The 26,855-nt window shown below is 43.7% G+C and overlaps 1 protein-coding gene across 3 annotated transcripts in view; it reads right to left on the bottom strand.

Moving 5' to 3' along the window:
* The window catches only part of cc2d1b (coiled-coil and C2 domain containing 1B), a 98,251-nt gene that overhangs the window by 26,032 nt on the left and 45,364 nt on the right, over nucleotides 1–26,855 (bottom strand). For all 3 annotated transcript variants that reach the window (XR_011594055.1, XM_070886868.1, XM_070886869.1), the window contains exons 12-18: nucleotides 20,410–20,531; nucleotides 16,933–17,116; nucleotides 16,255–16,427; nucleotides 13,160–13,291; nucleotides 12,142–12,200; nucleotides 11,735–11,851; nucleotides 1,017–1,090 (exon numbers count right to left, since the gene is read on the bottom strand). Coding sequence is in view for 2 of the 3 variants with exons in the window: in XM_070886868.1 (XP_070742969.1) it covers nucleotides 1,017–1,090; nucleotides 11,735–11,851; nucleotides 12,142–12,200; nucleotides 13,160–13,291; nucleotides 16,255–16,427; nucleotides 16,933–17,116; nucleotides 20,410–20,531 (861 nt within the window). In the remaining variant the exon portion in view is untranslated. The remainder of the gene's footprint in view (nucleotides 1–1,016; nucleotides 1,091–11,734; nucleotides 11,852–12,141; nucleotides 12,201–13,159; nucleotides 13,292–16,254; nucleotides 16,428–16,932; nucleotides 17,117–20,409; nucleotides 20,532–26,855) is intronic.

The following is a 26,855-nucleotide window of genomic DNA, read 5'->3' as shown; positions in this document are numbered from 1 at the left end:
ACTGGTGGACATCAACGCCTGTGCTATCGCAATGGCCTTACTGAGGGTCGGTGTCTCTAGTCAAAAGTTTTCATCGGATGGTCTCGTGGCCAATGCCCAGTACAAAAAAGTCTCTGAGTATTTGCTCCAGGTAGCCATCAAACTCACATTGTCCTGCAAGTCGCCTTAGCTCGGCGACGTAGCTCGCCACTTCCTGACCTTCAGATCACTGGCACGTGTAGAACCGATAACTCGCCATCAGCACGCTCTTCCTCAGGTTAAGATGCTCCCGAACCAGTGTACACAGCTCCTCATATGACTTATCTGTGGGTTTCACCGGAGCCAGAAGATTCTTCATGAGGCTGTAGGTCAAGAGGACCGCTCTCCTTTTTGCAGCGCTTCCTTCTCCGTCCAGCTCGTTGGCTACAAAGTATTGGTCTAGCCGTTCGACATAGGCTTCCCAGCCCTCACCCTCCGAAAACTTCTCCAGGATGCCCACAGTTTGCTGCATCTTTGCGTTGGATTCGTATTCTCGTCGCCAGTTAGTGTTCCTAACACAGATGAGACTGCACACAGGGAGGTTAAAGTAACAGTGACCTCAGTCTTTATTAAGACACTCCAGAGAGAGGAACAGGCCTTAGGGGCCGGCTTATATACAGTGCTCCCAAGGGATGCTGGGATCCCTGGGGACTTCAGGGGATGCGCTCCTTGGTGGCGGAACATGGGAGTGCATGCTTTACAGATACACAACACCATCCAAATTATTTTCAATTAGACCCATCCAACCAGTAGGAAGACACAATTTCCATCTCATTAGTCTAGGCTGCAATCAAACTCTTGTTAGAAAAGATAATATTATAAGCAAATGTGTGAAACATATGAACATAAGAATTAGGAGCAGGAGTAGGAGTAGATCATATGGCCCCTCATATGCCAATATTTGTTTTTGTTACTAGAGACTACGAGTTTATCAATGTAGCCATTATCAGCTACTTTTGCATTACGCTACTTTTGCATCGAGCGTTATTTTGACTTACCTGAAGGAGCAGGGAGATTTATTCCTTTTACAATGATGAGAAGCATTTCAGTACTGCTGATGTCTGAAAATATCCTATAAAATAAAACTGAATATTTTGGTCTGCCTAGTAGCATACAATGTAAAACTTAAGTCAAACAGTCACCTGTGGAAAAGAACAGGGCAATTTTGACTTTTGAAAAGGTACTCCCCTGTTAGGAGATAGTATACAAGTCGAATAGGCTGAATACCAACTTACATTTTTCTCTCAAAGTGAACTATTTGAACTTTTATGGCATTACTCCTTATAGGTGTCAATGTACAGGATTCAATATGGTGATACTATCCAAGCTCACAAGTGAAGGTACCCAAGTGTAGCTCGATACCTGGGAAACCCAAATCCCACACAATACCTTCAGGAAAGGAGAGAAAACCTAATGGGGGGGCGGGGAGAAAATACCTTGTGTTTAGTTTGTTAAAATTTATTCAGAATCAGAATACTGACAGTAATGCTGAACAAAGTGTTACTTTCGGTCTTCCCTCCAGTTTTCTCCCCTCTTCACAAATTAACAGCAAATACTAAATTCCTGTTGTAGGGCAACAATTTTTAGCTGCTCCACACAATCATTTTGTATATCTGTATGTTTTCATCAATGGCAGAGTGGTAATGGGCATAACATGGAACAGATCAGATGTTGCTTTGTCAAGGAGACACCCCATCAACTACCTACTTGGGAATCCCAGTGTCATCTATGATAATGTAATAATAAGGTAAAGAAATACAATTTTTTATAAAATCTATTCTCAAGATGTGTATGATGCTGGCAAGACTGCCTTTATTGCCAGTCCTTAGTTACCCTGATATGGTGGGGATAGTAGCGGGCTCTCAAATGCTGCTGTCCTTGTAGTGATGGTTCTCGGCAGCACGAGCCTGGAGCAGCTGAGAGATTTATAAATAAGCGTCTCCCTGACAACGGAGGCAGCGTGAGCCTGGAGCACCTGTTGGGCATGTGGCGCGGGTAATGGCGGCGGCCACTCTGACTTCTCCCACAACCCTTTGAGAAGCTAAAATGGAGCAGGCCCCAGCGTCTCTCATCCCCTTCCCTCATCACACCTCAGATCTCCCACCACCTCTCCGGAAGGCGCTGCTCAGCTTACGGCTCACACCCCACTGTAGGCAATTAGGCCCATACAGTAGAGCCTGGTCTCCAGTCGTCTCGAACCCCCTTGCCACTGGACCAAGACCTTGCTCTGCTAAGCCCGTGTGGTAGCCGGTGTGCAACGGCCACCCCACGTTAAAAGAACTCGCACACAGGCATCTCCCACCCTTCAAAATGAAGTTCGGGACCTTGGACATCAGGACCCTCATGGACAACCCCAACAGCGATAGACCGGAACGCCGCACCATCCCTGTTGCCTGGGAACTTAAACGCTTCGATGTCGACATCGTCACCCTAAGCGAGACCCAGCGGGCAGGGGAAGGCCAGCTCAAAGAACAAGGTGGAGGTTACACCTTCTTCTGGAAAGGCAAATCAGAGGAAGAATGGTGCCTCCATGGAGTTAGCTTAGTCATCAAGAACAACCTCGTCGACCGCCTCAGAGACTCCCCCTGCGGGATTAGCGAACACCTCATGACTCTCCAGCTCACCCTAGCCCGGAACCAGTGCACCACAGTTATCAATGCTCCAACACTCGATGCAACAGATGAGGCCAAAGAGGCATTCTACTCCAGCCTCAAACAATCCCTGTCCCGCGTCCCTACCGACGACAAACTGATCCTCCTTGGCGACTTCAACACCAGAGTCAATAAGGACACGGACCTCTGGGGAGGCATGATCGGCAGAGAGGGGGTAGGGAAAACCAACTCCAGCAGTACCCTGCTCCTGACAAAATGCCTAGAACACGACCTTGTCATCACCAACACCTTGTTCCGCTAGAGGGACAAATACAAGGCATCGTGGCAACACCCTCGCTCCAAACGCTGGCACCTGCTTGACTAAGTCATCGTTAGAGTGAGGGATCGCAAGGATGTGCGCATCATCCGCGCCATGTGTAAGCGTTTTTGATCCTAGCCCAATTGCTAGATGGACGGTTTGAATTGCCCCTGCCTTACCAAAATTCTACACCCGGGGATTATTATTCAGAGTGTAAATGGAATTAAGTCACGGACAGAAATGCTTCGGTGAAAAATCGTACTAAGATTTATTTAGCCTAACGTACACCATCTCTATGGAGAATAAGATCCAGGTTACAAACAACATATACACAGTACAAAACTGAGGGCCGGGAACATGCAGTAATTCCCTTGTTGCTATGGTAGATTTTAACTCCACCACTACCAACAAATTACCCAGTCGTAGCCCCTTCACCTGGCTAAACCAAACAAAGCTTCCTCCCCAGAATAGCCCCGAAAAGCTTCACTTCTGAGAAAACCCTGAGTCCTTACACCTCACCCAGCTAGCCTGGGATATCTGGTTACTGGCTTGGGACACTTGTGACCATGCTCACCACCACATATAGTCTGTCTCAATCGTTCAGCTCAGCTGTGGGAAGTTACTGCCTGGAGGCCGTACCGTGAGGTTCTCTGTCTCAGCAGCTTCTTCTACAGGACTGCGGCTTCCTCCTCTGGTTCTACTTCTTGTTACGTCGAGAGCGAGAGGGAGAAGGGGGGGGGGTAGCAAAATGGTGGGAGAGAGTCTATCTTTATAGGAGTCTTGCTACCCTGATCTTTCCCACCAATCTTTAAAACCCTTTTGTTTCTAAGCACTCCGGACCCATGTGTATTGGACTAATGGCCCAGAGTCTGAGACATATCTCAGTCTTTGTGTTGGGAAAAAAATGGCTCTTCTTTGGCTGGCCAGGCTAGTGGGTTCATTGTTCTGTTTCTCTTCTGAGATGGAGGCGAGGAGTGCTTTTGCATATGGCCCCATTCCTTTAGCTAGGACTGGCGGGCGAACCCGTATATTCTGGATGACTTGACAGTTCTTTTGTCACAGCCAACTGCGATGTGATCTCTCTGCACAGGGTGATCCCATCACAGCGAATAATACCCTCAGAAAAATCCCATAAAGTCCACGAAATATTCTCGACCGAGTCCATTCTTTAAACAGAGACCTTGCGATCTCTTCACATGATAGGAGCCGACGACTACTGGACGGACCACCGCCTAATCCGTTCCGTCATCAACATTAATATAACCCCAAAGAGACAACGGCAACAGAAGCAATGCCGCAGAAAAATCAGCGCCGGAGCACTCAAAGACGCAGCTAAGAGAGCCCTATACAGCCAGCACCTCACTGCCAACCTGGCGACCCTCGATGACCCCGAGACACAGAGTGCCCACAGTGCTTGGTCTGCCCTCCAGACCACCATAATCAGTGCCTGCGAAGAGCCGCTCGGTCACTCAGCCAGGAAACACCCGGTTTGATGAGAATGACCAGGAGATCCAGGAGCTAAAAAACCGCAAGCACAGGACATTTCTGAACTTAAAGCAACAACCCAACTTGGGAGCAGCAAAGCAGCTCTGCAGACGGCTGAAGGCCGAGGTCCAACAAAAAAAGCCACGACCTAAAGAATAGATGGTGAATGGAGAAAGCATGGCCGACAGCCATGACATACGAGGATTCTTCACTGCAGTCAAGTCCACCTACGGCCCAAGCACCCAAAGCTCCACCCCACTGCTGGCCAAGAAAGGGGAGACATTCATCAAGGACACCGAGGCAGTCAGGGCCCGCTGGAAGGAGCACTTCGAAGATTTCCTTAATCGAGACTCTGCCTTTGACACGAGTGTCCTCAACTCCATCCTGCAGGATGCTACCTGCCACCATCTCAGCAAAACCCCAGCTCTGCACGAGGTAGAAAAGGCCATCCGTCAGCTCAAGAACAAGGTATCAGGAGCAGATGGAATCCCCACTGAAGCACTAAAGTATGGTGGAGAGGCACTATTGGCTCGAATGCATGACCTCATCTCTCTTATCTGGAAGGAGGAGTGCATGCCTGGAGATCTCAGAGATGCCGTAATTGTGACCTTCTTTAAAAAAGGGGACAATTCCGACTGCGGCAACTTCAGAGGAATCTCCCTGCTGTCGGCCACTGAGAAAGTAATCAATAGAATCCTCTTCAACTATCTTCTCCCTGTGGCTGAGGAGCTCCTCCCGGAGTCACAGTGCGGATTCCGTTTGCTACGGGGTACAACAGACATGATTTTCACGGCGCGACAACTGCAAGAGAATTGCAGGGGACAGCACCAACCCTTGTACATGACCTTCTTTAACCTCACAAAGTCCTTTGACACTGTTAACCGCGAGGGACTATGGAGCGTCCTTCTTAGTTTCGGCTGCCCCCAAAAGTTTGGCACCATCCTCCACGACGACATGCAAGCTGTGATCATGACCAACGGATCCACCACAGACCCAATCCACGCCTGGACTGGAGTCTACAGGGTTGTAGTGATACCCTCCTATATGGCTCAGAGACCTCATTTATAGCAGACACCTCAAAATCGCTGGAGAAATACCACCAACGATGTCTCCGCAAGATCCTGCAAATCCCCTGGGAGAATAAACATATCAACGTCAGTGTTCTCGCTCAGGCCAACATCACCAGCATTGAAGCACTGACCACACTCAACCAGCTTCATTGGGCGGGCCACATTGTCGGCATGCCTGACACAAGACTCCCAAAGCAAGCGCTTTACTCGGAACTCCTACACGGCAGAGGAAACGTTTCAAGGACACCCTCAAAGCCTCCTTGATAAAGTGCAACATCCCCACCGGCACCTGGGAATCCCTGGCCCAAAACCGCCCTACGTAGAGTAAGAGGGCGCCGAGCACCTCGAGTCTCGCCGCCGAGAGCATGCAGAAAACAAACGCAGACAGCAGAAGGAGCTTGCGGCAAACCAGACTCCCCACACACCCTTTCCTTCAATGACTGTCTGTCTGTCCCACCTGTGACAGAGACTGTAATTCCCGTATTGGACTGTACAGTCACATGAGAACTCACTTTTAGAGTGGAAGCAAGTCTTCCTCGATTTCAAGGAACAGCCTATTATGATGATGATGATGGTTCTCCCACAACATTGCTAGGTATGGAATTTCAACCTTGTGACAATGAAGAAATAAGCACCATGTGTCAAAATCAGGATGTGTGACTTGGAGGGGAACTTGCTGCATTTTGTCCTTCTCAGCAATAGAAGTTGCAGGGCTGAGAGGTGTTTGTTTCGTTAATGAAAGATTATGTTGGAATGATCAATTGATTTGATAACAGGCAGAAGGCTACTACAACACAAAAGCAAAATACTGCAGATGTTGGAATCTGGAATAAAAACAGAAAATGCTGGAAATATCAGCGGGTCAGGCAGCATCTGGGGAGAGTGATAGAGTATTCAAACAGGCTCATTTAGACAGACTGTGAAAATTCACAGACCCCCAAGTCAAGGCTGCTACGTGCTGCTCAGCATGTTGCATTAACTCATCAATCAACTTGACATTTTCGGACCTTGGGTAGCGAGCCAATAAAACGTTAAAAGACTTTCAATTGAGCCAATAAGGTCAAAGAAGGCGAGTTCTTTTCTGTAAATTGATCCAGGTATAAAGTACAGCCATTTTGACCTTGTGTCTCAGTAAGACAAAGAAACTGGCAATCAGCCAGCAGTTTGTTGTTCTCTGCCAGTATTAAAAAGTTAAAACTACCATCGGAGTTCGTATTTCATTGGAAATTAAGAGATCTAACAATTTTGGCGCTGCGAACAGGATTGCTGAGGAAAGAAACTGAATTTTGGACATTGGACCTATACCAAGAGGTAAGGACTCCTCTTTTAAAAAAAAAAAGTCCTCGGTCAAAAGTCTAAATTCGCCTCTCCTTCTACGCGATTCCGAAAGCCTCCGGTTTGCGAACCCTCCGGTTGGTAGTCGGCTCGAGGTCCCATAGACGTCTAAACTTCGGCGGTGTGTTAGTTAATTAATCACCGACCTATTGATCAGCTAGAAAGCTTACGACTCGAGACTCCAGTAAAGAACTCAATATAATGGCAGCAGGAGATAACAACAAAGAATTGCCTGCAACTGTTAAAGGTGGGCAGGCACCACCTCAAGTTTCTTTAGATTTAATTCTCGAACAGTTGAAAGAATACATAGAGCAACAATTCAACTTATCTAAAACCTGTATTAAGATTGAACAAAAGTACTGAACCTCCAAAGTCCTTGGACGAGATTAAAAGGGTCTGGGGAAAAACAACCCGTATGAAAAATAAAGAGCGAACTAGATGGTCCCTAGCGGTTATGGGCCAGATCCGAAACTGGAATGAAATTATAATGCGTTCCCAACATGATCGAGAACTGACCAGTACAAAGAATCAATTGCAAGCTGTTTGTGCACAGCTGTGACAGAAAAAGCTTGAACTTGAAAAGCTGGAAGCAGAAGTTAAAGATCTTAAAGGTGAAATTAAAGAATGGAAAAAATCATTAGGTCAAGAGACAGTAATAGGAAAAGGAAAATGTATTGATCAATTCCCAGGGTACCCATGTTTGGATAAATTAAAAGCGCAAACCCGAAGACAAGACCGAGGAATAGATACGGTTTCTGAATCCTCCGACACGCTTTGCCCCGCTTAAAAAAAGACGAGTTGTAGTCAAATCAGAAGAGACTGCGGATGAGGGCGGAACCAAAAAAACAAAGAGAAGGGTGTATGCAGAATACTTAGTTCATGCTCCGGCAGACCCAGAGAAAATTGATAAATGGTCCAAGGAATTGCCCAATCCAAAGAAAGGGGGAGTAAAAACATGGGACCAATTGGACCGCTTAAGAAATATACATCAACTTCATCCCTGGGACAGAGTGCAAATTTTGACCATAATGGTGCCAAAAACACAGGGAAGAAAATTGCACGACAAGGTAGATGAAGCTTTGGGGCAGAATGAGCAAGAATTAGACGCAGGATGGGGGGCGATTAAACACTGGCTGCAAGCCTTCAGTCCAGCTAAGACAGACTGGGGAAAAATTGCAGCCTGCCAACAGAAAGGAACAGAGGAGGTCCTGGAGTATGACGAGCAGTTTAGATGCACGTGGCTAGAACATTCGGGCATGAATAATAAGGATGAGGAAATGGATGAACAAGTGTTTGGACCCCTGAAAGCAGCTTTCGTGGCAGGTCTAAAGCCAGAACTGTACAAAATGCTTAAGGTAGTGTTACTAGACTGGGAAGGTAGAGGAACTACCTTTGCAGCATTGGTGGATCGATGTAACCAATTAGATCGGGATATGGGAGCTAAAGTCCGAGCTGTACAGGCTATGGGATGGAAATCCCAGGATTCCGATAAATAGTCATTCGGAAAATTACCCGGAAAATGTCATTATTGTGGGAAAGAAGGTCACTGGGCCAAGACGTGCAGGGCAAAACAGAAAGGTCGTGGCTGGGGAAGAGGACGCAGCCAGGGATACAATTCAGCCCAACAAGCCAGGCTCGTCACAAGATAACGACCTCATAGAAGCATTTAAGCGACTGACAATACAACAACAGAAGAAGTTACTTGGGATAGCAAAAAACGATTAGAGCCCACCCTGGCCCCCCTCCTCGCACTAATACAACAAAGGGGAGATGGGCTATATAACTGTGAGGGTGGGCGATAAGGATGTGGACTGTCTTTTAGACACAGGGGCGGAATTAACATGCTTACCCCAACGATATCCTGCTAGCTTCAAACACAGAAGAACAGCTTGAACAAGATTTACGAGCTTTGCTGGATCACCTTCGGCTGAAAGGACATAAAGCCAGCATCGACAAAGCACAAATCACCAAGAAGGAACACCATGCCCCAGGCACTACCAATAGTGCTATGCAGCATTAGGGCAACCCCGAACAGAACTACAGGTCTAAGCCCATTTGAAATTATAACAGGAAGACCCACGTCGCTGCCAGGAACTATCGATTTACAGAAAGCTGATGTTCACTTAATGAGTGACACTTTGTTATCATACTGTCAGAACTTAACCAATGCTATTAGTTCTGTTTCCCGACAGGTATCGGCAGCTTGGGGTAATCCACCCGAAGGAGGACACGACATCATCCCGGGAGTCTGGGTGTATGTGAAAAAGTTGCATAAAGAACCTTTGGGTGCCAAATGGGAGGGACCTTATCAAGTGTTATTGACCACCCAGGCAGCTGTTAAAGTCCAAGGAAAGAAAGCCTGGATCCACGCTTCACACGTTAAACGAGCACCCGTAACTGAAGCTGAAATCTAATAAGGACAATTACTTTTTGCGAAAATGTATAAATTTACTGTATTATTGATTGTAGGTATTCTAGGCATAGGCCTACTTCTTACTAGCCGACCCTCTGCATCAAAGGGAAATAGTAGGGTAGCAAGGGAATTACATGTAAATACCTTTTTATATCTGTCATACATTTATGCCAAACAAGGTAACATTTCTAGTTGTTGGGTGTGTGCGCATATTCCTATTCACTCATAGGGAGGGATTCCCTTGAGGCCAGTTCCCTTGAATATCTCGGAAATGGCTGAGTGGATAATTAATCAAAATAAAACAGGCAATGCGTTTCAGGATACGGAAAACTGGGCACGTAAATGGAAGTCAGCAGGTTACAATCTGACTACCTTTGAAGGGGGATACCAACCGTGGTACAATAATTCCAAACGGCCCCCATTTTTTGTTATCACTAATACAACGGGAATAGGAAGACCGGGGGAATCAGTCTGTCTGATTAGAAACATCAAAGGAGGCCAAAATATGGGGTATAGTAACTGCTCCCGGAATTATAATATAATCAAGCCACGGAACCGTCCAAACTGGGCCGATGTGGGAATTTTTAACGTAATGGGGATTCTGAATAAAACAGATGGAAAAGCCTGGACAGGCCCCGGAGTGTTGCTGACAAAGTAACAGCTAACATTCATTGCATATAATGGCACCTATTGGGTGTGTGGCCACAAGGCTTACCCTTGGCTGCCCCAGAATTGGATGGGATCCTGCTATTTAACCTACATTGTGCCTTATATGTATCATATAAAGTCACTGTCGGAACATTTACACCGTCCTAAGAGAGCTATCACAAAAACAGAGAGGTTCTTTGCCATTCTGATCCCTGGGTATGGGACCGCCAAACTGGCAAGGGAATCCATTAACATGGCATCCGTTGTGGAACGAGTAGCCAATGATACCTCAGAGGCCCTAGTTAAAATCAATGCAGAAATGGTAGCAATCCGCACAGTAGCCCTACAGAATAGACTGGCTCTTGATTACATCCTGGCTGAAAAGGGAGGTACTTGCGCCCTACTCGGAACTGAGTGTTTCACATATATCCCAGATAGCTCCGAAGAAATTACCCACTTAGCGGAGCATATCCAAAAGGAGGTAGAAAAACTTAAGCAACCCCCATCATTCACTTTGTGGAGTGGAGCCACTGAATGGCTAGGTTCAATAGGAGCTTCATTGGTGGAAGGTTTAATTCTATTTGTTGTAATTGTTTTACTTTTATATTGTTTGTTTATGTTGATTAAATGTTGTTGCGACCAGGCGGCTGCAGCTGCTGTCCCGCAGGTGAGATACCTTGCAGGTCCCAGCAGACCGTCTGTGCGTGGCACAGGGGTATGTTATGCTTAAGGGAAGGTTGTTTACTGGTTGAACTAAGATATTGATTTGGATTAAATTGGAATAAGGTTAATTAACCTACTAAAACCAGACTTCCATTGTGGCCACGATGGAACTCGGGTTGGTGTAAATTTGTGTGGAAGCTACTAGTCCGGACATGTGGCGAAACACATCAACAAATTTTGGAAGGAAACTCTATTAACATGTATGAAATTATTTTGTAGAATGTTTAACCAGTGATACCTGATGTTTTATGATTCTGTTTGTGAAAGAATCAAAGAGGGGATTGATAGAGTATTCAAACAGGCTGTGAAAATTCACAGACCCCCAAGTCAAAGCTACTACGTGCTGCTCAGCATGTTGCATTAACTCATCAATCAACTTGACATTTTCGGACCTTAGGTAGCGAGCCAATAAAACGTTAAAATACTTTCAATTGAGCCAATAAGGTCAAAGAAGGCGAGTTCTTTTCTGTAAATTGATCCAGGTATAAAGTACAGCCATTTTGACCATGTGTCTCAGTAAGACAAAGAAACTGGCAATCAGCCAGCAGTTTGTTGCTCTCTACCAGTATTAAAAAGTTAAAACTACCATCGGAGTTCGTATTTCATTGGAAATTAAGAGATCTAACAGAGAGAAAGCAGAGTTAACGTTTTGGGTCAATGACCCTTCGTCAGAACTGGAGTGTGTTCGGAAAGAACACATATTTAACAAGCACTGAAAGGGGGAGGGGAAGAACAAAAGGGAAGGTCTGTGATAGGGTGGATAGGAGAGATTAGAGAGACAAAAGGGACAGAAGGCTACTACTATTTGTGTTACCAACTTATTTTGTTCAAATGGTACATCTCGCCATGTTCTGCAATCTTTAAATTTTAGAGGTAACCTCAGTTATGAGATTGCCGTAGGAAGGCTTTGAAGTTTATTATTAGTCCAGTTCGCAAACCCAACAGTAGGCTTCCAGATATCATGGAAATGTGTTGCCGCCTTTACAATCCAAACCAAAAGAGATCATATTAAACACTCTCAGGGAAGTCACTCTCAATTTCAAGAATCACTCTCTCCATTCAAGGAACAAATTTACTTTTTAAATTGCCAGGATGCTGCGATTACAATATTTACAAAAGCAGAAATCCATACCGTACAGTTTTAAAGGTTCTCTCCTCAAAATGGTACTTTGGTGGGTCCAAAGCTTGAGCTTGTCCCAGTTTAAGGATTTCGATATTTGTTTTACAATCAGCGGCCATCTTTTCAAATCTACAAAACCAGCAATGTACATTTTCACATATATGGTATGTAACTAGAGGCAAAAGCTTTAAAAATTACTGGTGTCAGAATAATAAAACATGCTCTGATGCAAGGATACTGCTAAACTAATGTGCATATATTAAGTTTAAATCGTATTCTTACACATAACTATTCTGTTATTTGTTTGTGTATAAAGTATTACTTTATCATTGCTACCATTATGATTTGTTTGGTTACAAGTTATAATTTACATTACAATTGCATGCTCCAAATGGATTAAGGACACCATTTGCACTTACTTTGTTGTCTCTGTCACATTACCGAGATGCGTAAATTGCTTGGAATAGGACATACATTTCTAGATTTAAAAGGAGATATTAAAAAATCAAATGTGAAATGGAAAGACATGAAGACAGCTTCAGTAAGATATTGGGTGTACCAGACCTATCTAGATTGTCTTCAGAATGGAGGGAAACTCTCATTCCAGTTAGGGTATAGGTCCAATATCTCAGCTCAGTGGCCACTCTTCATGTGTGAAGCAAAACAGCAAGTTTTGGCAGATTATTCAACTATGGAAGGCATCAGGCAAAGCCTTATAAAAGGTGCTCACCCAATGCTCACACATGCACTTTGCCAGCAAGACTCACTGGATAGTTATCAGGGACAGTAATACTGGCCAAAATTTATCCCCCTTCCTAGCCAGCGGTGCAGAGCTCAAGCAATTCATCCTTACTGATATCCTGGGTAAGGTCAACTAACTCAGCACAGACCTGGCTTTATCCACAAATTGATCAGGGGAGCAGAAACTGCCATTTAAGGACTAAAACAAAGTATGTTTAACAATCACAGCACTTTGAATTTTTCCTCTCAACAAAATAGCCGCGCATTTGTTTTTGAAATAAAGTTGACATTTTGCATGCAATTACATGTTTTTATATTTTCTTATTTCTCTTCCTTCTGCTTCAATTTTTTAAATTGTCTTTCTCCCATCGCCACTAGCTCTTCACCACAGAACAATGCATCATGTTTTGGAACTTCAATTTGGCTGGTGGGCAAGACAGCACTTATTTCACTCATACATTTTCTTTTATCAAGTTAAATATCTGAAGCTCTTTCAGAATAAATGTAAAGTTATCACTTAAGTACAAAGAATGGTGGAAAACATGCATTGTAAATATTTTGTAATGCAACTAGTCACTCTATTGACTGACGTGCTACACCACTAGGACATCACGATGTAATATTGTAAACACAATTAACTTTTGCCAGTGAGTTAGGCAATTATGTATGCACTACAGTGTATGTCTCATCATATACCTCATACTGTTCCTTCAGAAGCTTCATTAGGTGTGTGTACACTTCATCCATCTTTGGTGAAAGCTGCACATCTTTGTGATGCACCATTATAAAGTCATCTTCATCTTCATCATCCTCAGGGGGTGAAGGAACCTGGAATGGGAATAACCATATACTATGTGCTCAATATTTTTTTGTAGCATATCTATCCTGTAAAGAAAATATACTTGGGTTCATTATATTTTTTAAAAATCACACTAAAAGTCAACATGAAATGAATTGGTAACACTGTAGTCATTGTCATGCCACCTTCTGTGACTATTTTCTTGTTTTTGTTCCATCTCTTACAATGCTAACACTACAGCAAAATACATTCATATACATATAAAAGGAAGAGAAAGGTATAGTTGAAAAAAAGAGATTTTTAAGAAGACTTTCAAAGCCAGAGAGACATTGCAAAGCAAGGTGGCTTTACAAAAGAGTTTCAGAGGGCAGGGAAATAATGGCTCAAATATCAACCTCTTTGGTGAAATGCAGGAGATGGGGAACAAGTAGTCATCTGAAGCCAGCCATACATGATAGCTTTGACATATGGCTGAAGAATATTATGCAGATAAAGTGGGGAAACTTCATGAAGGGATTTGAAAATAAAGTTCAGGATCTTGTAATCAATTTGCTTAGGCAGGGGTAGTGAGTGGAGCTGAATGAGGCTGGGGGAGCTTTGTGCAGGAGAGGTTTTGAGCCACAACAGCTTGGATTAGCTGAATTTGTTGGATGGAGGTGGGGAAAGCATTTGAGAAATTGATCTTTGAAGTGATAAGATTGAAATGTAGATTTTAGCAGGTGGGGATAAGGTTAAGATGTAAGCAAGCGATATTTGGAGGTGGGAGTAATAATCTTGGCGGTGGGTTAAAAGCTTTAAAGATCGAAAAGAACACCAATGTTGGCCCACCAGGCTCAACTTGAGTGAACAGCCAGTGAGGTTGTTACAGTCAGTGTCAAAGAAACATAGATGCTGGCAAGACCCAATAATATGACTTCAGTTGTGCCTATGTTGAGTTGCAAGAAGTTATGACTCATCCAGGATGATATTAGATAAGCAAAATGATTGTCCAGCAACAGTCCTGGAGACAATGTTGGGCAGCAGAATTTGTGTCACTAGTGTATATGTGCAGATGACATCGCCAAGTACATCTATAGGCATATATAGTAAATGGGTAGTAAGAGGAGGGGTGGAGCCAATTAGGAGACTGATGCATGGAGGCAGAGGGACTAAATGAGTACTTTGCATCTGTCTTCACAAAGAAGATGCTGCCATAAACATAGTAAAGGAGGAGATAGAAGAGATACTGGAAGACATAAGAATTGATAAAGACAAGGTACTAGAAAGGCTGATGTACTTAAAATAGATAAGTCACCAAGACCAGATGGATACATACTAGAACGCTGAGGGATGTGAAGGAATAAATCGCTGAGGTACTGGCCATAATCTTCCAACCCTCCTTAAGAGTCGGGAGTGATGCCAAAGGACTGGAGAATTACAAATGTCACATTCTTGTTCAAAAAAGGGTGCAAAGATAAACCCAACAACTATAGGCTGGTCAGTTTAACCATAGTAGTGGGGAAGCGTTTAGAAACAATAATAAGGGACAAAATTAACATTCATTTGGACAAGTGTGGATTAATCAAGGAAAGCCAGCACAGATTTGCTAAAGGCAAATCGTGCTTAACCAACTTGATCAAGTTTTTTGATGAGGTAAGAGAGAGTATTAATGAGAGCAATGCAGTTGACGTGGTGTACATAGACTTCCAAAAGGCGTTAAACAAAGTGCCGCATAATAGGCTTGCCAGCAAAGTTTAAGCCCATGGAACAAAAGGGACAGTGGTAGCATGGATACAAAATTAGTTAAGTAACAGGAAACAGAGTGGTGAAAAGTTGTGCAGCGAGTGGTTGTGATCTGGAATGCACTGCCTGAAAGGGTGGTGGAGGCTCTCAAATCATGGCTTTCAAAAGGGAGTTGGTAAGTACCTGAAAGAAAAAAAAATTGCAGGGCTACAGGGAGAGGGCGGGGGAGCGGGACTAGCTGAAGTGCTCTTGCAGAGAACTAGCATGGGCTCGACGGGCCGAATGGTCTTCTTCCATGCTGTAACCATTCTATGATTCTACTAACACCTGGATGATGAATAGGAGGGGACCAGGATGGAATGTTTGGGGCAGTGTGTCCCATGCATTCACTGCCCTCTGCATAAAGTAATTAAATCTAAACGATTGGTGCGTCTTCATTCTTCTAAGCTTAAAGAGCTGTCCTCATCTGTACTGCCTTCAGTGCCTGGATAGCTTTGTAGTAGAATGGCAATCAGAACAGTACACTATATTCCAGGCGTGGCCATACAAAATCATCATTAGCTGCTGGTGTATGTGCTCTATCCCACTGACTATATATGCAAAGCTCTAGTTATCTTTCCTTACTGCACTGTTGGTATTAGTGAGCTATCTACCAATATCCTTAGAACACTCTCCTTTACTGTATTCTAGCCATAGCCACTGTTGATTTCCCTTCTCTAGTCTCATATCCTTGCATTTGTTCACATTTGCTGTTCATCAGCCCACTTCTGAATCTATCCTGATTACTAGAACTCTTCTCTTCCATTTGATGTCATCTGCAAACTCAAGACAGATTTGTTTCTGTCCTCAGCTCTAAATTAATTATATGTACTGTAAAAAGCAATGGGCCCATCATTGATCCCCTTGCTACAACAATAACTTACCTTAATGTAGCACCCACCTTTAATGTAGCAAAATGTCCTAAGGCGTCACAGACATGGAAGCAAAAGAGATGCCAAGCCAAAGGAGAAGTAATTAGGAGTGACTGAAAGCTTGATCAAACAAGTGGGTTTTAAGAAGGGTCTTAGAAATGGAAAGGAAGGTAGAGAGGTGGAGCAGTTTAGGGAGGGAATTCCACACAATGGGACCTAGATGGCTGAAGGCACAGTGATGTTGCAGGCGCAAGGCTGAAATCTAAATCTTACCCCTTACCATTATGACATGTGTTATAAAGGGCAATAGCTTGGTGACTAAAACTTATCTACATTATTATTTATCAACTTGTTCGAACCTTGGAAATATCAACTGGTTTCCCACTTTGGACAGCCACAATCATTGGATTAAAGCCTTTAGCAGTTCTAAGGAAATGTTTTGCTTGTTCTAGGTTCTTCTTTTGTTTAGCATGCACAGCAGCGTTCATGTACTGCTTCTTCCTATTCTCAAGAAATTCCAATTGTTGCTGAGCTACAGAAAAAACACAAGCAGTGATCAGATGAAATATGGTATAACTGATAACTCCCTTACTGATTTAAAAAACCTTAAGAACTACATTAGTATTATAAAGAGAAAAGTAAAACACTGGAGCCTGCATTTTCCATTCAAATACTGACCATTTAAAAGTTTATTCACTATTCATGCAGGTTTTTTTGAAAGCCTATTAAAGTAGTTCACAATAGCACAAAATAGGGAGACAGAAGAACCAACCCCGTACTCAGCTGAGATCTTTATTTGACATGACATGCAGGAAAGAACTGAATGAAGATCAAGTGCTTCCTTGCACACGTATATCTGACTGTATATATGATGATATCTGACTGGTAAGAGTGTTACTCCAATTCATTTAGGTGATCACTTTCAGATTAGCCTTTACATACAAACAAAAGAATGGCTGCTTATTTTGTCACATGTCTATTCATAAAACTATGTGCACCTTAAAATTAAAATGTTGGTGATTAAAAAGAAAATATACCGATTGAACAGAGCTGAATCAGGTGATCATTTGGTGTTGGCTTCTTTACTGGTTTTGGGGATTGTCTTTCCTCTGACGTAGCTGGTAAGGTCAATGTTGGCCCAGCTACTTGTACTGCATGGTCTGGAAGTTTTGCCGGTTTCTTTGCAGCTGGAGGCTGTGTAGCTGGTTGAGCAGTTCTATTCTAAGATAAAGCACACAAGATAAGTAAGAGTTCAGCAAGAGATCTACTACAGAACAGATATTCCTTGTGTGAATTCAGTTTAAAGCTGTAAGATGACCAATGGCTCATTATATTAACCATTAAAAAATACATATTACTTCGCACTAATAGTGTAATCTCCAGAAGCTGTCTGTGTGGTACAGTACAATGTATGCTCAATATTCAAAACATTCAATTATATCTCAATTGAAATGTTGAGAGTAGTGGAGAATTTAATAAAACTTTGAATCCAGTTTAGTTCTACTTTAGTATCTCAAACTAAATGGATTCAGATACAAGATCAATCAACTGGATAAATAAGTCATCAAAATGCAAACCTTCCTCTCTCTGGTTCTGCAAGCCATCCAGGCTGGACAGTTGGGATTCATAAGTGCAGTTGTAAGAGAGTTGAGAAAGTTTTTTTCCAGGGGCGGACACAGAAGGAAGTAGGGTTGGGTGGGGTGGGGATGTGGGTGGAGGGCGATACGAGGATATGGTCAGAGATGACCTTATCTGTGATTTGACACAATGGTAGTAGAGAGGCCACGAGAGATGGCAAGGTCAAGGGGGTGTCTGTGAATATGGGTTGGGGAGTTTACAAGGAGGGTGTGATTAAGGGAAGTTCGGAGGACAGTGAGCTCAGAGGAGGAGAGCGAGCATGACACACCCAATTGCCAAAGGAAAGCATATTGTTTCTCTGAGTAATGGAATTGATTTAATTAAATTTAAAACAGTTCAGAGACACAAGAAAAAGTTAACAGACAACACTCAATTAACAAAAGGGTGCAAAAATAATTTATAGCAAGCCAAATCAAATGTTAATTTGATAAGAACATTTGAAAAAAGACATGTTGTACTCTACATGCATCATCAATTCCAACCCCCACATCATGCAATCCTATCGGATAGGCAAAGAAAAATCTTCAGAGGAATGTAGAGGAAACAAACTCTGGGGAATTCCTTTCCAATCAGGCAAGCTCTAGCAGACCGCTAGTGACTGATAGGACTAGTTCCAGTGAACTCCGCTACCTTCGATAAATCAAAATAGCTTCCATATGCATGAACATGTCCAGCTCCCTTTTGAACGATTGCACCAAATCCACACTCACTGCATATACTGGCAACCTATTCTAAAGGTTAACAAATCGGAAAATAAATATTTTCTGTTATCTAGCCATCGCTCTGTTTTTATAACTTAAACTGATGCCTGCTCGTCCTCTCTTGCATATCCAGCTCAAATAACCCATCCGCTTGAACACAATCTAATCCTACATTATTGTAAAGAACTAAACCATATTCGCTCAAAATCTATGTTTCTCCAGATTAAAAGGTCACAGAGCCGAACCCTATCCTAACAGCCAAGAGGCCCTAAAATAGGTATCAATCAAGTAGTCTTCCTCTGGACCTTTTCCAGATTCTTCTGATACTACTGAGCAAACCTATGTTCAAGCACCCAGGGCCGAATTTGATGGACTCACCGCCCACTACCGCCGACATTCTTCTTTGGGTTCCGCCCTGTGCCTTTGCCGCCGAGAATGAGAGCGCCCGCCGGCTGCTGCCCAGATTGGCATCATAATTCCCTCATTTGCCGCCCGCCGACCTTTGAGGGACCTTTTTGATGAAAATCCCGCCCAGAGTACCGTCAGGTACCTCGCCACCCTTTGGGCGGCACTTGGGCGGGCGGAGGCCTTCATCAAATTCGGGCCCCGTTTAAAGATGCAAAAAAAGGCTCCCAATACATCCAGTTTAAAAACAAAGGCTAATCAAAAGGAAGTCACGTCATGCCTACTGGGTGATGAAAATCCAAACAAGAGGTTTAAAGTAGGCTAATTTAATGATAGGAGGGCGGGTAGTACTGCCCTGTAGACCATAAGTTTAGTGCCAGATTTAAGGTCCTGGTCTTCAAACACTCTTTCTCAAGCGACCAAAGGCTGCGCTGGCACACTGGAGGCGGTGTTGGACCTCATCATCGATGTCTGCCCTTGCTGATAATAGGCTCCCGAGGTATGGAAAATGGTCCACATTGTCCGAGCCGTGGATTTTGATAACCGGGGGGGGGGGGGCAGTGCTGTAAGGCAGGGTCAGGTTGCTGGAGGACTTTTGTCTTACAGATGTTTAGCGTAAGGCCCATGCTTTCATATGCATCGGTGAAGATGTTGACGATAGTTTGGACGTGGACCATATAAAATAGACATCTCAAAGCGCTGCCTCCGCAAGATCCTGCGAATCCACTGGGAGGATAGACACACCACCATCAGTGTTCTCGATCAGGCCAATATCCCCAGCATCGAAGCACTGACCACACTCGACCAGCTCCGTTGGGCGGGTCACATCATCCGCATGCCTGACACGAGACTCCCAAAGCAAGTGCTCTATTCGGAACTCCGCCATGGGAAGCGAGCCCCAGGTGGGCAGAGGAAACATTTCAAGGACACCCTCAAAGCCTCCTTGATAAAGTGCAACATTCCCACCGACATCTGGGAATCCCTGACCCAGAATTGCCCTAAATGGAGGAAGAGCATCCGGGAGGACGCTGAGCACCTCGGGTCTCGTTGCCGAGAGCATGCAGAAACCAAACGCAGACAGCAGAAGGAGCGTGCGGAAAACCAGGCTCCCCACCCACCCTTTCCTTCAACCACCGTCTGTCCCACCTGTGACAAAGACTGTAATTCCCGTATTGGACCTGAGAACTCATTTTTAGAGTGGAAGCAAGTCTTCCTCGATTTCAAGGGACTGCCTATGATGATGAATTTAATGATGCAGACAGGAAAATAAGTACAGTCTTTGAAGGGGGAGGCGGAGGGTGAAGAGCGGGGGAGAAGGTGGGTTACAGCATTCCATTTCCAGTGTCTTGGAAACTCCTATGTCAACTTGGTTCTAGGCAAATTCCCATACTAAGTGTCCACATTTGTTAGAAATACCTGTTACACATGATGGGGTTTTCAATGTTAAGCTTTGTAAATATTAGAAAGATTGGCGCCTCCTCACCCTCCAGTGAGATAGTTTCCCCTCGCATCCCTTCGTGTTGAGGTACCTTTCCAACCACACACAAGGTACTTTCTCCCACATTCCTTCACTGAGTGACTTTCAAACCCCCTTGCACTGAGATAGCTTCCCCTACTGTCTGTGTGTATATCAGAAGCTGGCCCACCTATATGGCTTACATATAAAGAACAGCCATTTTGGAAAGGTATTGGAGGGTACCATCATGTGAGAAAGGAGAAAATGGAGACATGAAAAGCAATTTATTCTGTAGGTTCGATTGCATGCAGTACCTCATCCTCTTCCTCCTCCTCCTCCTCAACTTCTGCAGCAACTAGTCTGGATGCAGCTTCAAGCGTTCCAGCAATACCACAGTCTTCAGATGTCCCTTCCAATCCTGGTATGGGTGGGAATCCTAAAGAAAGACAAAGTATTAATCTTTAAAACAACATTGATCAACCATTTAGAAACTCATTTTCTGGTTACTCATGATAATCTCACCACCTATCGCTTTCATTCCGTGCGTAACTATTAGGGAGAAGTGTTAAAGCAGCCAAGCTGATTCAACCCAAGATTTTTAGTTCACTTCCTTGTGACAAATGCGTAATCTTCCTTCGGCGCCTCACCCCCACCAACCCCCCGATCCTCGAACCCGGCCGAGTCTGTGAACTGTGTTGGAAATTATGTCTATGATCTCCATCTGCAGAATAGCACAACCTAATTTTAAGTTTCTAATTACAACTTCAGTCAATACAGCTTGTCTAATGAACTTATTGATCAATTACTCAATTATTTTTAAAATAATCAGTTTCACAGCAAGTTTAACCAGGTAGTGACTGATGCCTGGGTTGCCATAATTTTAAAAAAGTCAATGAGGTGAAGCTAGTCTTGGAAGGTAGTGCTAAAACAGCATTATTGAAGTCAATGGAACTGAATATGGGGAGTAAAAAGGGCAGCTGCAACAATATTCCCTGTTTTACACTACTAGTGGAGACCAGTTTTAACCCCAATGTCTTCAGAAAAGGAAGGGGGAGGCGAAAATTGGTTGGGGGAAAAACACAGCTGGATTTTCAGTTTTGCCGAGGCAGGGCGGGAAAGTTACCGACCGGGAAAAGTCTGCCCTCTGAGGAAACATTTTTGCATTTGGGCCCTGCACCAGGGGCGTAGCGCAAAGGGAGGCTTTGTACAACTTTTGCGGGGCAAAACTGGGAACCTCGCTAACAAAAGTGCAGGGCCGGGAGTGCTCAGAGAGGGGCCTGGGGGAAGGAAACTAAAAAAAAAAATCACAAACACATTCCAAAAACATTCCCCACGCCACAACACAAATTGCTAAAAAAAAAGAACACTCGAACTTACCTTTTCTGCATTTTATCTACTTCACCGCCACCGGCATAGCTGGACCGCTGTTTTAACTGGCGGTCATTGCGGAGCGTGCTTCAGGGCGTACTGTTCGGATGAGAGTCAAAATTCACGGCGGTGTCACAACAAGAGGCGTTGCACACCCGGTGCGGATCTTCCCAGCGGTGTTCTAAACGCCGGCGCAAAACCCGACCCGAAGCTCCCCTTCCGGATGCAGAAGACCTTTCTGTCCCATTTCTCGCCGCTCCGGGGCGAGACCCGGAGCGCAAAGCACCCGAAAATCCAGCCCATTAATTTTGTCATTATAAACCGCATCATATAGGAGTATCACCTTGCTTGGTTTCCCAAAGAGTTACTCTTCATTAGCCCCATGCTTTCTGCATACAATTGTATAAATTGTGCAATGCGCTTAAAAATGAGTCATGCCTATTTACAACTAGTTTTGGTGAACACAGATAAAAGGCGGCAAATCCCACTTTTATTGAGTCAGCCTTGACTCAGTGGTAGCACTCACCTCTAAATCAGAAGGTTCAAGTCCCACTCCAGGGACTTGAGCACATAATCTAGGCTGACACTTCAGTGCAGCACTGAGGGAAGTGCTGTCTTTCAGATGAGAAGTTAAACCGAGGTCCTTTCAGGTGGACGTAAAAGATCTCATGGCACTATTCAAAGAGGAGCAGAAGTTCTCCCCGGTGTCCTGGTCAATATTTATCACTCAATCAACATCAGTAAAACAGATTATGTGGTCATTATGCCACAGCTGTTTGTGGGATTTTGCTGTGCATAAATTGGCTGCTGCATTTCCTACATTATAACAGTCACAACACTTCAAAAGTACCTCATTGGTCGTGAAGCACTTTGGAGGGTCCAGAGATCGTGAAAAGGTGCTATATAAATGCAAGTTATTTATTTCTTTATTGATCAGAATCAAGCTTCTGACAAATAAAGCTTCATTGCCTTTACGTATTGAGGTAGAGTGCAACTTTAGGAGAAATTGTAACAACGCTTAAAATCTTTGCTCACTAAAAAAATACCTATGATCTAATGGCCTATATCCTAGGGTTTTAAAAGACGTGGCTGTAGAGATAGTGGATGCATGGTCGTCATCTTCCAAAATTCCATTGATTCTAGAACAGTTCCCACAGACTGGAAGGTAGCAAATGTAACCTCACTATGCAAGAAAGGAGGGAAGAGAGAAAACGGGGAACTACAGACCAGTTAGCCTGACATCAGTAATACGGAAAATGCTAGAATCTATTATTAAGGATGTGGTAACAGGTCACTTAGAAAATAATAAGATTGGGCAGAGTCAACATGGATTTATGAAAGGGACATCATATTTAACAAATCTGAAATGACAAATTGTGAAATATTAGACGAGATAAACAGAGAGAGAGGAAGTATTAAGGGGCTTAGCAGCTTTTAAAGTGGATAAATCCCCAGGCCCGGATGAAATGTATCCCAGGCTGTTGAGAAGCAAAAGAGGAAATAACAGAAGCTCTGACCATCATTTTCTAGTCCTCTCTGGCTACAGATGTGGTGCCAGAGGACTGAAGGACTGCTAATGTTGTACCTTTGTTTAAAAAGGGAGAAAGGGATAGACCGAGTAATTACAGGCCAGTCAGCCTAACCTCGGTGGTAGGAAAATTATTGGAAAAAAATCCTGAGGGACAGGATAAATCTTCATTTGGAAAGACATGGATTAATAAAGGACAGTCAGCATGGATTTGTCAAGGGAAGGTCCTGTCTGACTAACTTGATTGATGGTCAGAGGTCGATGAGGACAGTGCATATGATGTAGTGTATATGGATTTTAGCAAAGCTTTTGATAAGGTCCCACATGGTAGACTGGTCACGAAAGTAATAGCCCATGGAATTCGGGGCAAAGCGGCAAGTTGGATCCAAAATTCACTCGGAGGAAGGAAACAAAGTGTAATAATGGTTGTTGGGTGTTTTTGGGACTGGAAGGCTGTATCCAGTGGGGTTCCGCAGGGCTCAGTTCTGGGTCCCTTGCTTTTTGTGGTATATATCAATGACTTGGACTTAAATGTTGGGGGTATGATTAAGAAGTTCACAGATGACACTAAAATAGGCTGTGTGGTTGATGAAGAAGAAAGCTGCAGGAAGATATCAATGTACTGGTCAGGTGGGCAGAACAGTGGCAAATGGAATTCAATCCGGATAAATGTGAGCTAATGCATTTGGGAAGGTCTAACAATGCAAGGGAAAACACATTAAATGTTACAACACTGAAAAATGTAGAGGAACAAAGTGACCTTGGAGTGCGTGTCTATAGATCCCTGAAGGTAGCAGATCAGGTAGATAAGTTGGTTAAGAAGGCATATGGAATACTTGCCTTTATAAGTCGAGGCATGGAATACAAGAGCAAGGAGGTTATGCTTGAACTGTATAAAACACTGGTTAGGCTGCAGCTGGAGTACTGTGTGCCGTTCTGGTCACCACATTACAGGAAAGATGTGATTGCACTGGAAAGGGTGCAGAGGCGATTTACAAGAATGTTGCCTGGACTGGAGAATTTTGGCTATGAGTAAAGATTGGAGATGCTGGGTCTGTTTTCTTTGGAGCAGAGGAGGCTAAGGGGAGACCTGATTGATGTGTATAAAATTATGAGGAGCCTGGATAGAGTGGATAGAAAGGACTTGTTTCCTTTAGCAGAAGGGGCAACAACCAGGGGACATAGATTTAAAGTAATTGGGGGTAAGTTTAGAGGAGATATGAGGGGAAATGTCTTCATCCAGAGGGTGGTGGGGGTCTGGAACTCACTGCCTGAAAAGGTGGTAAAATGCCTCACCGCATTTAAAGAATACTTGGATGTGCACTTAAAGTGCTGTAACCTACAGGGCTACGGACCAAGAGCTGGAAAGTGGGATTAGGCTGGATAGCTCTTGGTCGGCCGGCGCAGACACGATGGACCAAAATGGCCTCCTTTCCTGCTGTAAATTTCTGAGATTCTATGAAATCTGTTAAGAGTTTTTTGTGGCTGTAACTAACATAATAGATAAGGGGCAACCAGTGGATGTGGTGTATTTGGATTTTCAGAAGACATTCGATAAGGAACCACAAAAGAGGTTATTAAACAAAATGAGGGCTCATTGGATTGGGGGTAATATACTAGCATGGATTGAGGATTGGTTAACGGACAAAAAACAGAAAGTAGGAATAAACGGATCATTTTCAGGTTGACACAGTAACTAGTGGGATGCCGAGGGATCGGAGCTGGGGCCTCAACTATTTACAATCTATATTAATGAAGGGACTGAGTGTAATGTAGCCAAGTTTGCTGCTGATACAAAGATGGGTGGGAAAGCAAATTGTGAGGAGGACACAAAAAATCTGCAAATGAATATAGACAGGCTAAGAGTGGGCAAAAATTTGGCAGATGGAGTATAATGTAGGAAAATGTGAGGTTATCCACTTTGACAGAAAAAAAAAAATAGAAAAGCAAATTATAATTTAAATGGAGAAAAATTGCAAAATGCTGCAGAACAGAGGGACCTGGGGGTCCTTGTGCACGAAACACAAAAAGTTAGTATGCAGGTACAGCAAGTAATCAGGAAGGCAAATGGAATGTTGGCCTTTATTGCAAGGGGGATAGAGTATAAAAGCAGGGAAGTCCTGCTACAACTGTATAATGTATTGGTGAGGCCACACCTGGAGTGTTGCGTGCAGTTTTGGTCTCCGTATTTAAGGAAGGATCTACTTGCATTGGAGGCGGTTCAGAGAAGGTTCACTAGATTGATTCCATAGATGAGGGGGTTGACTTAAGAAGATAGATTGAATAGGTTGGGTCTGTACTCATTGGAGTTCAGAAGAATGAGAGGTGATCTTATCGAAACATATGAGAGGGCTCGACAAGTTGGACGCAGAGAGGATATTTCCACTCATAGGGGAAACTAAAACTAGTGGACGTCTCAGAATAAGGGGCCGCCCATTTAAAACTGAGATGAGGAGGAATTTCTTCTCTCAGAGGATTGTAAATCTGTGGAATTCTCTGCCCCAGGGAGCTGTGGAGGCTGGGTCATTGGATATATTTAAGGCGGGGATAAAACAGATTTTTGAGCAATAAGGGAATAAAGGGTTATGAGGAGTGGGCAGGGAAGTGGAACTGAGTCCATCAGCCATGATCTTATTAAATAAGTGAGCAATCTCGAGGGGTCAAATGGCCTACCCCTGCTCCTATTTCTCATGTTTCTTTTGTGGATGGGAATGTAAGTTGTGAGGATGATGCAAAGAGGCTTCAAGGAGATCTAGACAGGATAAGTGAGTGGCCATGAACATGGCAAATAGAATATAACGTGGAGAAATGTGAAGTTATGCACTTTGGTTGGAAAAATAGAAAAGCAGAGTATTTTTTTTTTTTAAATGGGGAGAGATTGGAAAATGTTGGTAATCAGAGGGGCTTGGGTATCCTTGTACACGAATCATTAAAAGTTAACATGCAGGTACAATAAAAAGTTAGGACATCAAATTATACGTTGGCCTTTATTACAAGAGGATTTGAGTACTAGAGGATTTGAGTACAAGAGTAAAGATGCCTTACTGCAATTATATAAAGCTCTGGTGAGCTCACACCTGGAGTATTGTGTACAGTTTTGGTCTCCTTACCCAAGGAAGGACATACTTGCCATTGAGGGAGTTCAACAAAGATTCACTAGACTGATTCCTGGGATGGCCGGGGGGGGGGGGGGGGGGGGTAAATTGTCCTATGAGAACAGATGGAGTAGATAGGGTCTATATTCCCTAGAATTTAGAAGAATGAGAGGTGATCTCATTGAAACAAAGAAAATTCTTACAGGGCTTGACAGAGTAGATGCAGGGAGGATGTTTCCCCTGGCTCGGAAATCTATAACCGGGGGTCACAGTCTCAGAAAGGGTGGTGAATGATTGGCATTCTCTACCCCAGAGCTGTGGGAGCTTAGTCATTGAGTATATTCAAGACAGAGATCGATAGATTTTTGGATATTACAGGAATCAAGAGATATGGGGATAGTGCAGGAAGCTGGAGTTGAGGTAGATGATCAGCCATGATCTTATTGAATGGCAGAGCAGGCTCGACGAGCCGAGTGGCCTACTCCTGCTCCTAATTCTTATGTTCTTATTTGGAATTACAGATGTAAACCTGGATTTTGAGAGGTTCCGCTGACAGATAGTAAAAGCTTTTACAGATATATAAAACGGAAAAGAGTGACTAAAGAAAATGTTGGTCCTTTAGAAGATGAGAAGGGGGATTTAATAATGGGAATTGGCTGAGACCTTAAACAATTATTTTGCTTCGGTCTTCACAGTGGAAGACACAAAAACCATGCCAAAAATTGCTGGTCATAGGAATGTGGGAAGGGAGGACCTTGAGACAATCACT

The sequence above is a fragment of the Pristiophorus japonicus genome, chromosome 8 (assembly GCF_044704955.1).
Source record: "Pristiophorus japonicus isolate sPriJap1 chromosome 8, sPriJap1.hap1, whole genome shotgun sequence".
NCBI lineage: Eukaryota > Metazoa > Chordata > Chondrichthyes > Pristiophoridae > Pristiophorus > Pristiophorus japonicus.
Note: the sequence above shows the minus strand (reverse complement) of the source record. Positions and strands in the feature narration are given on the sequence as shown.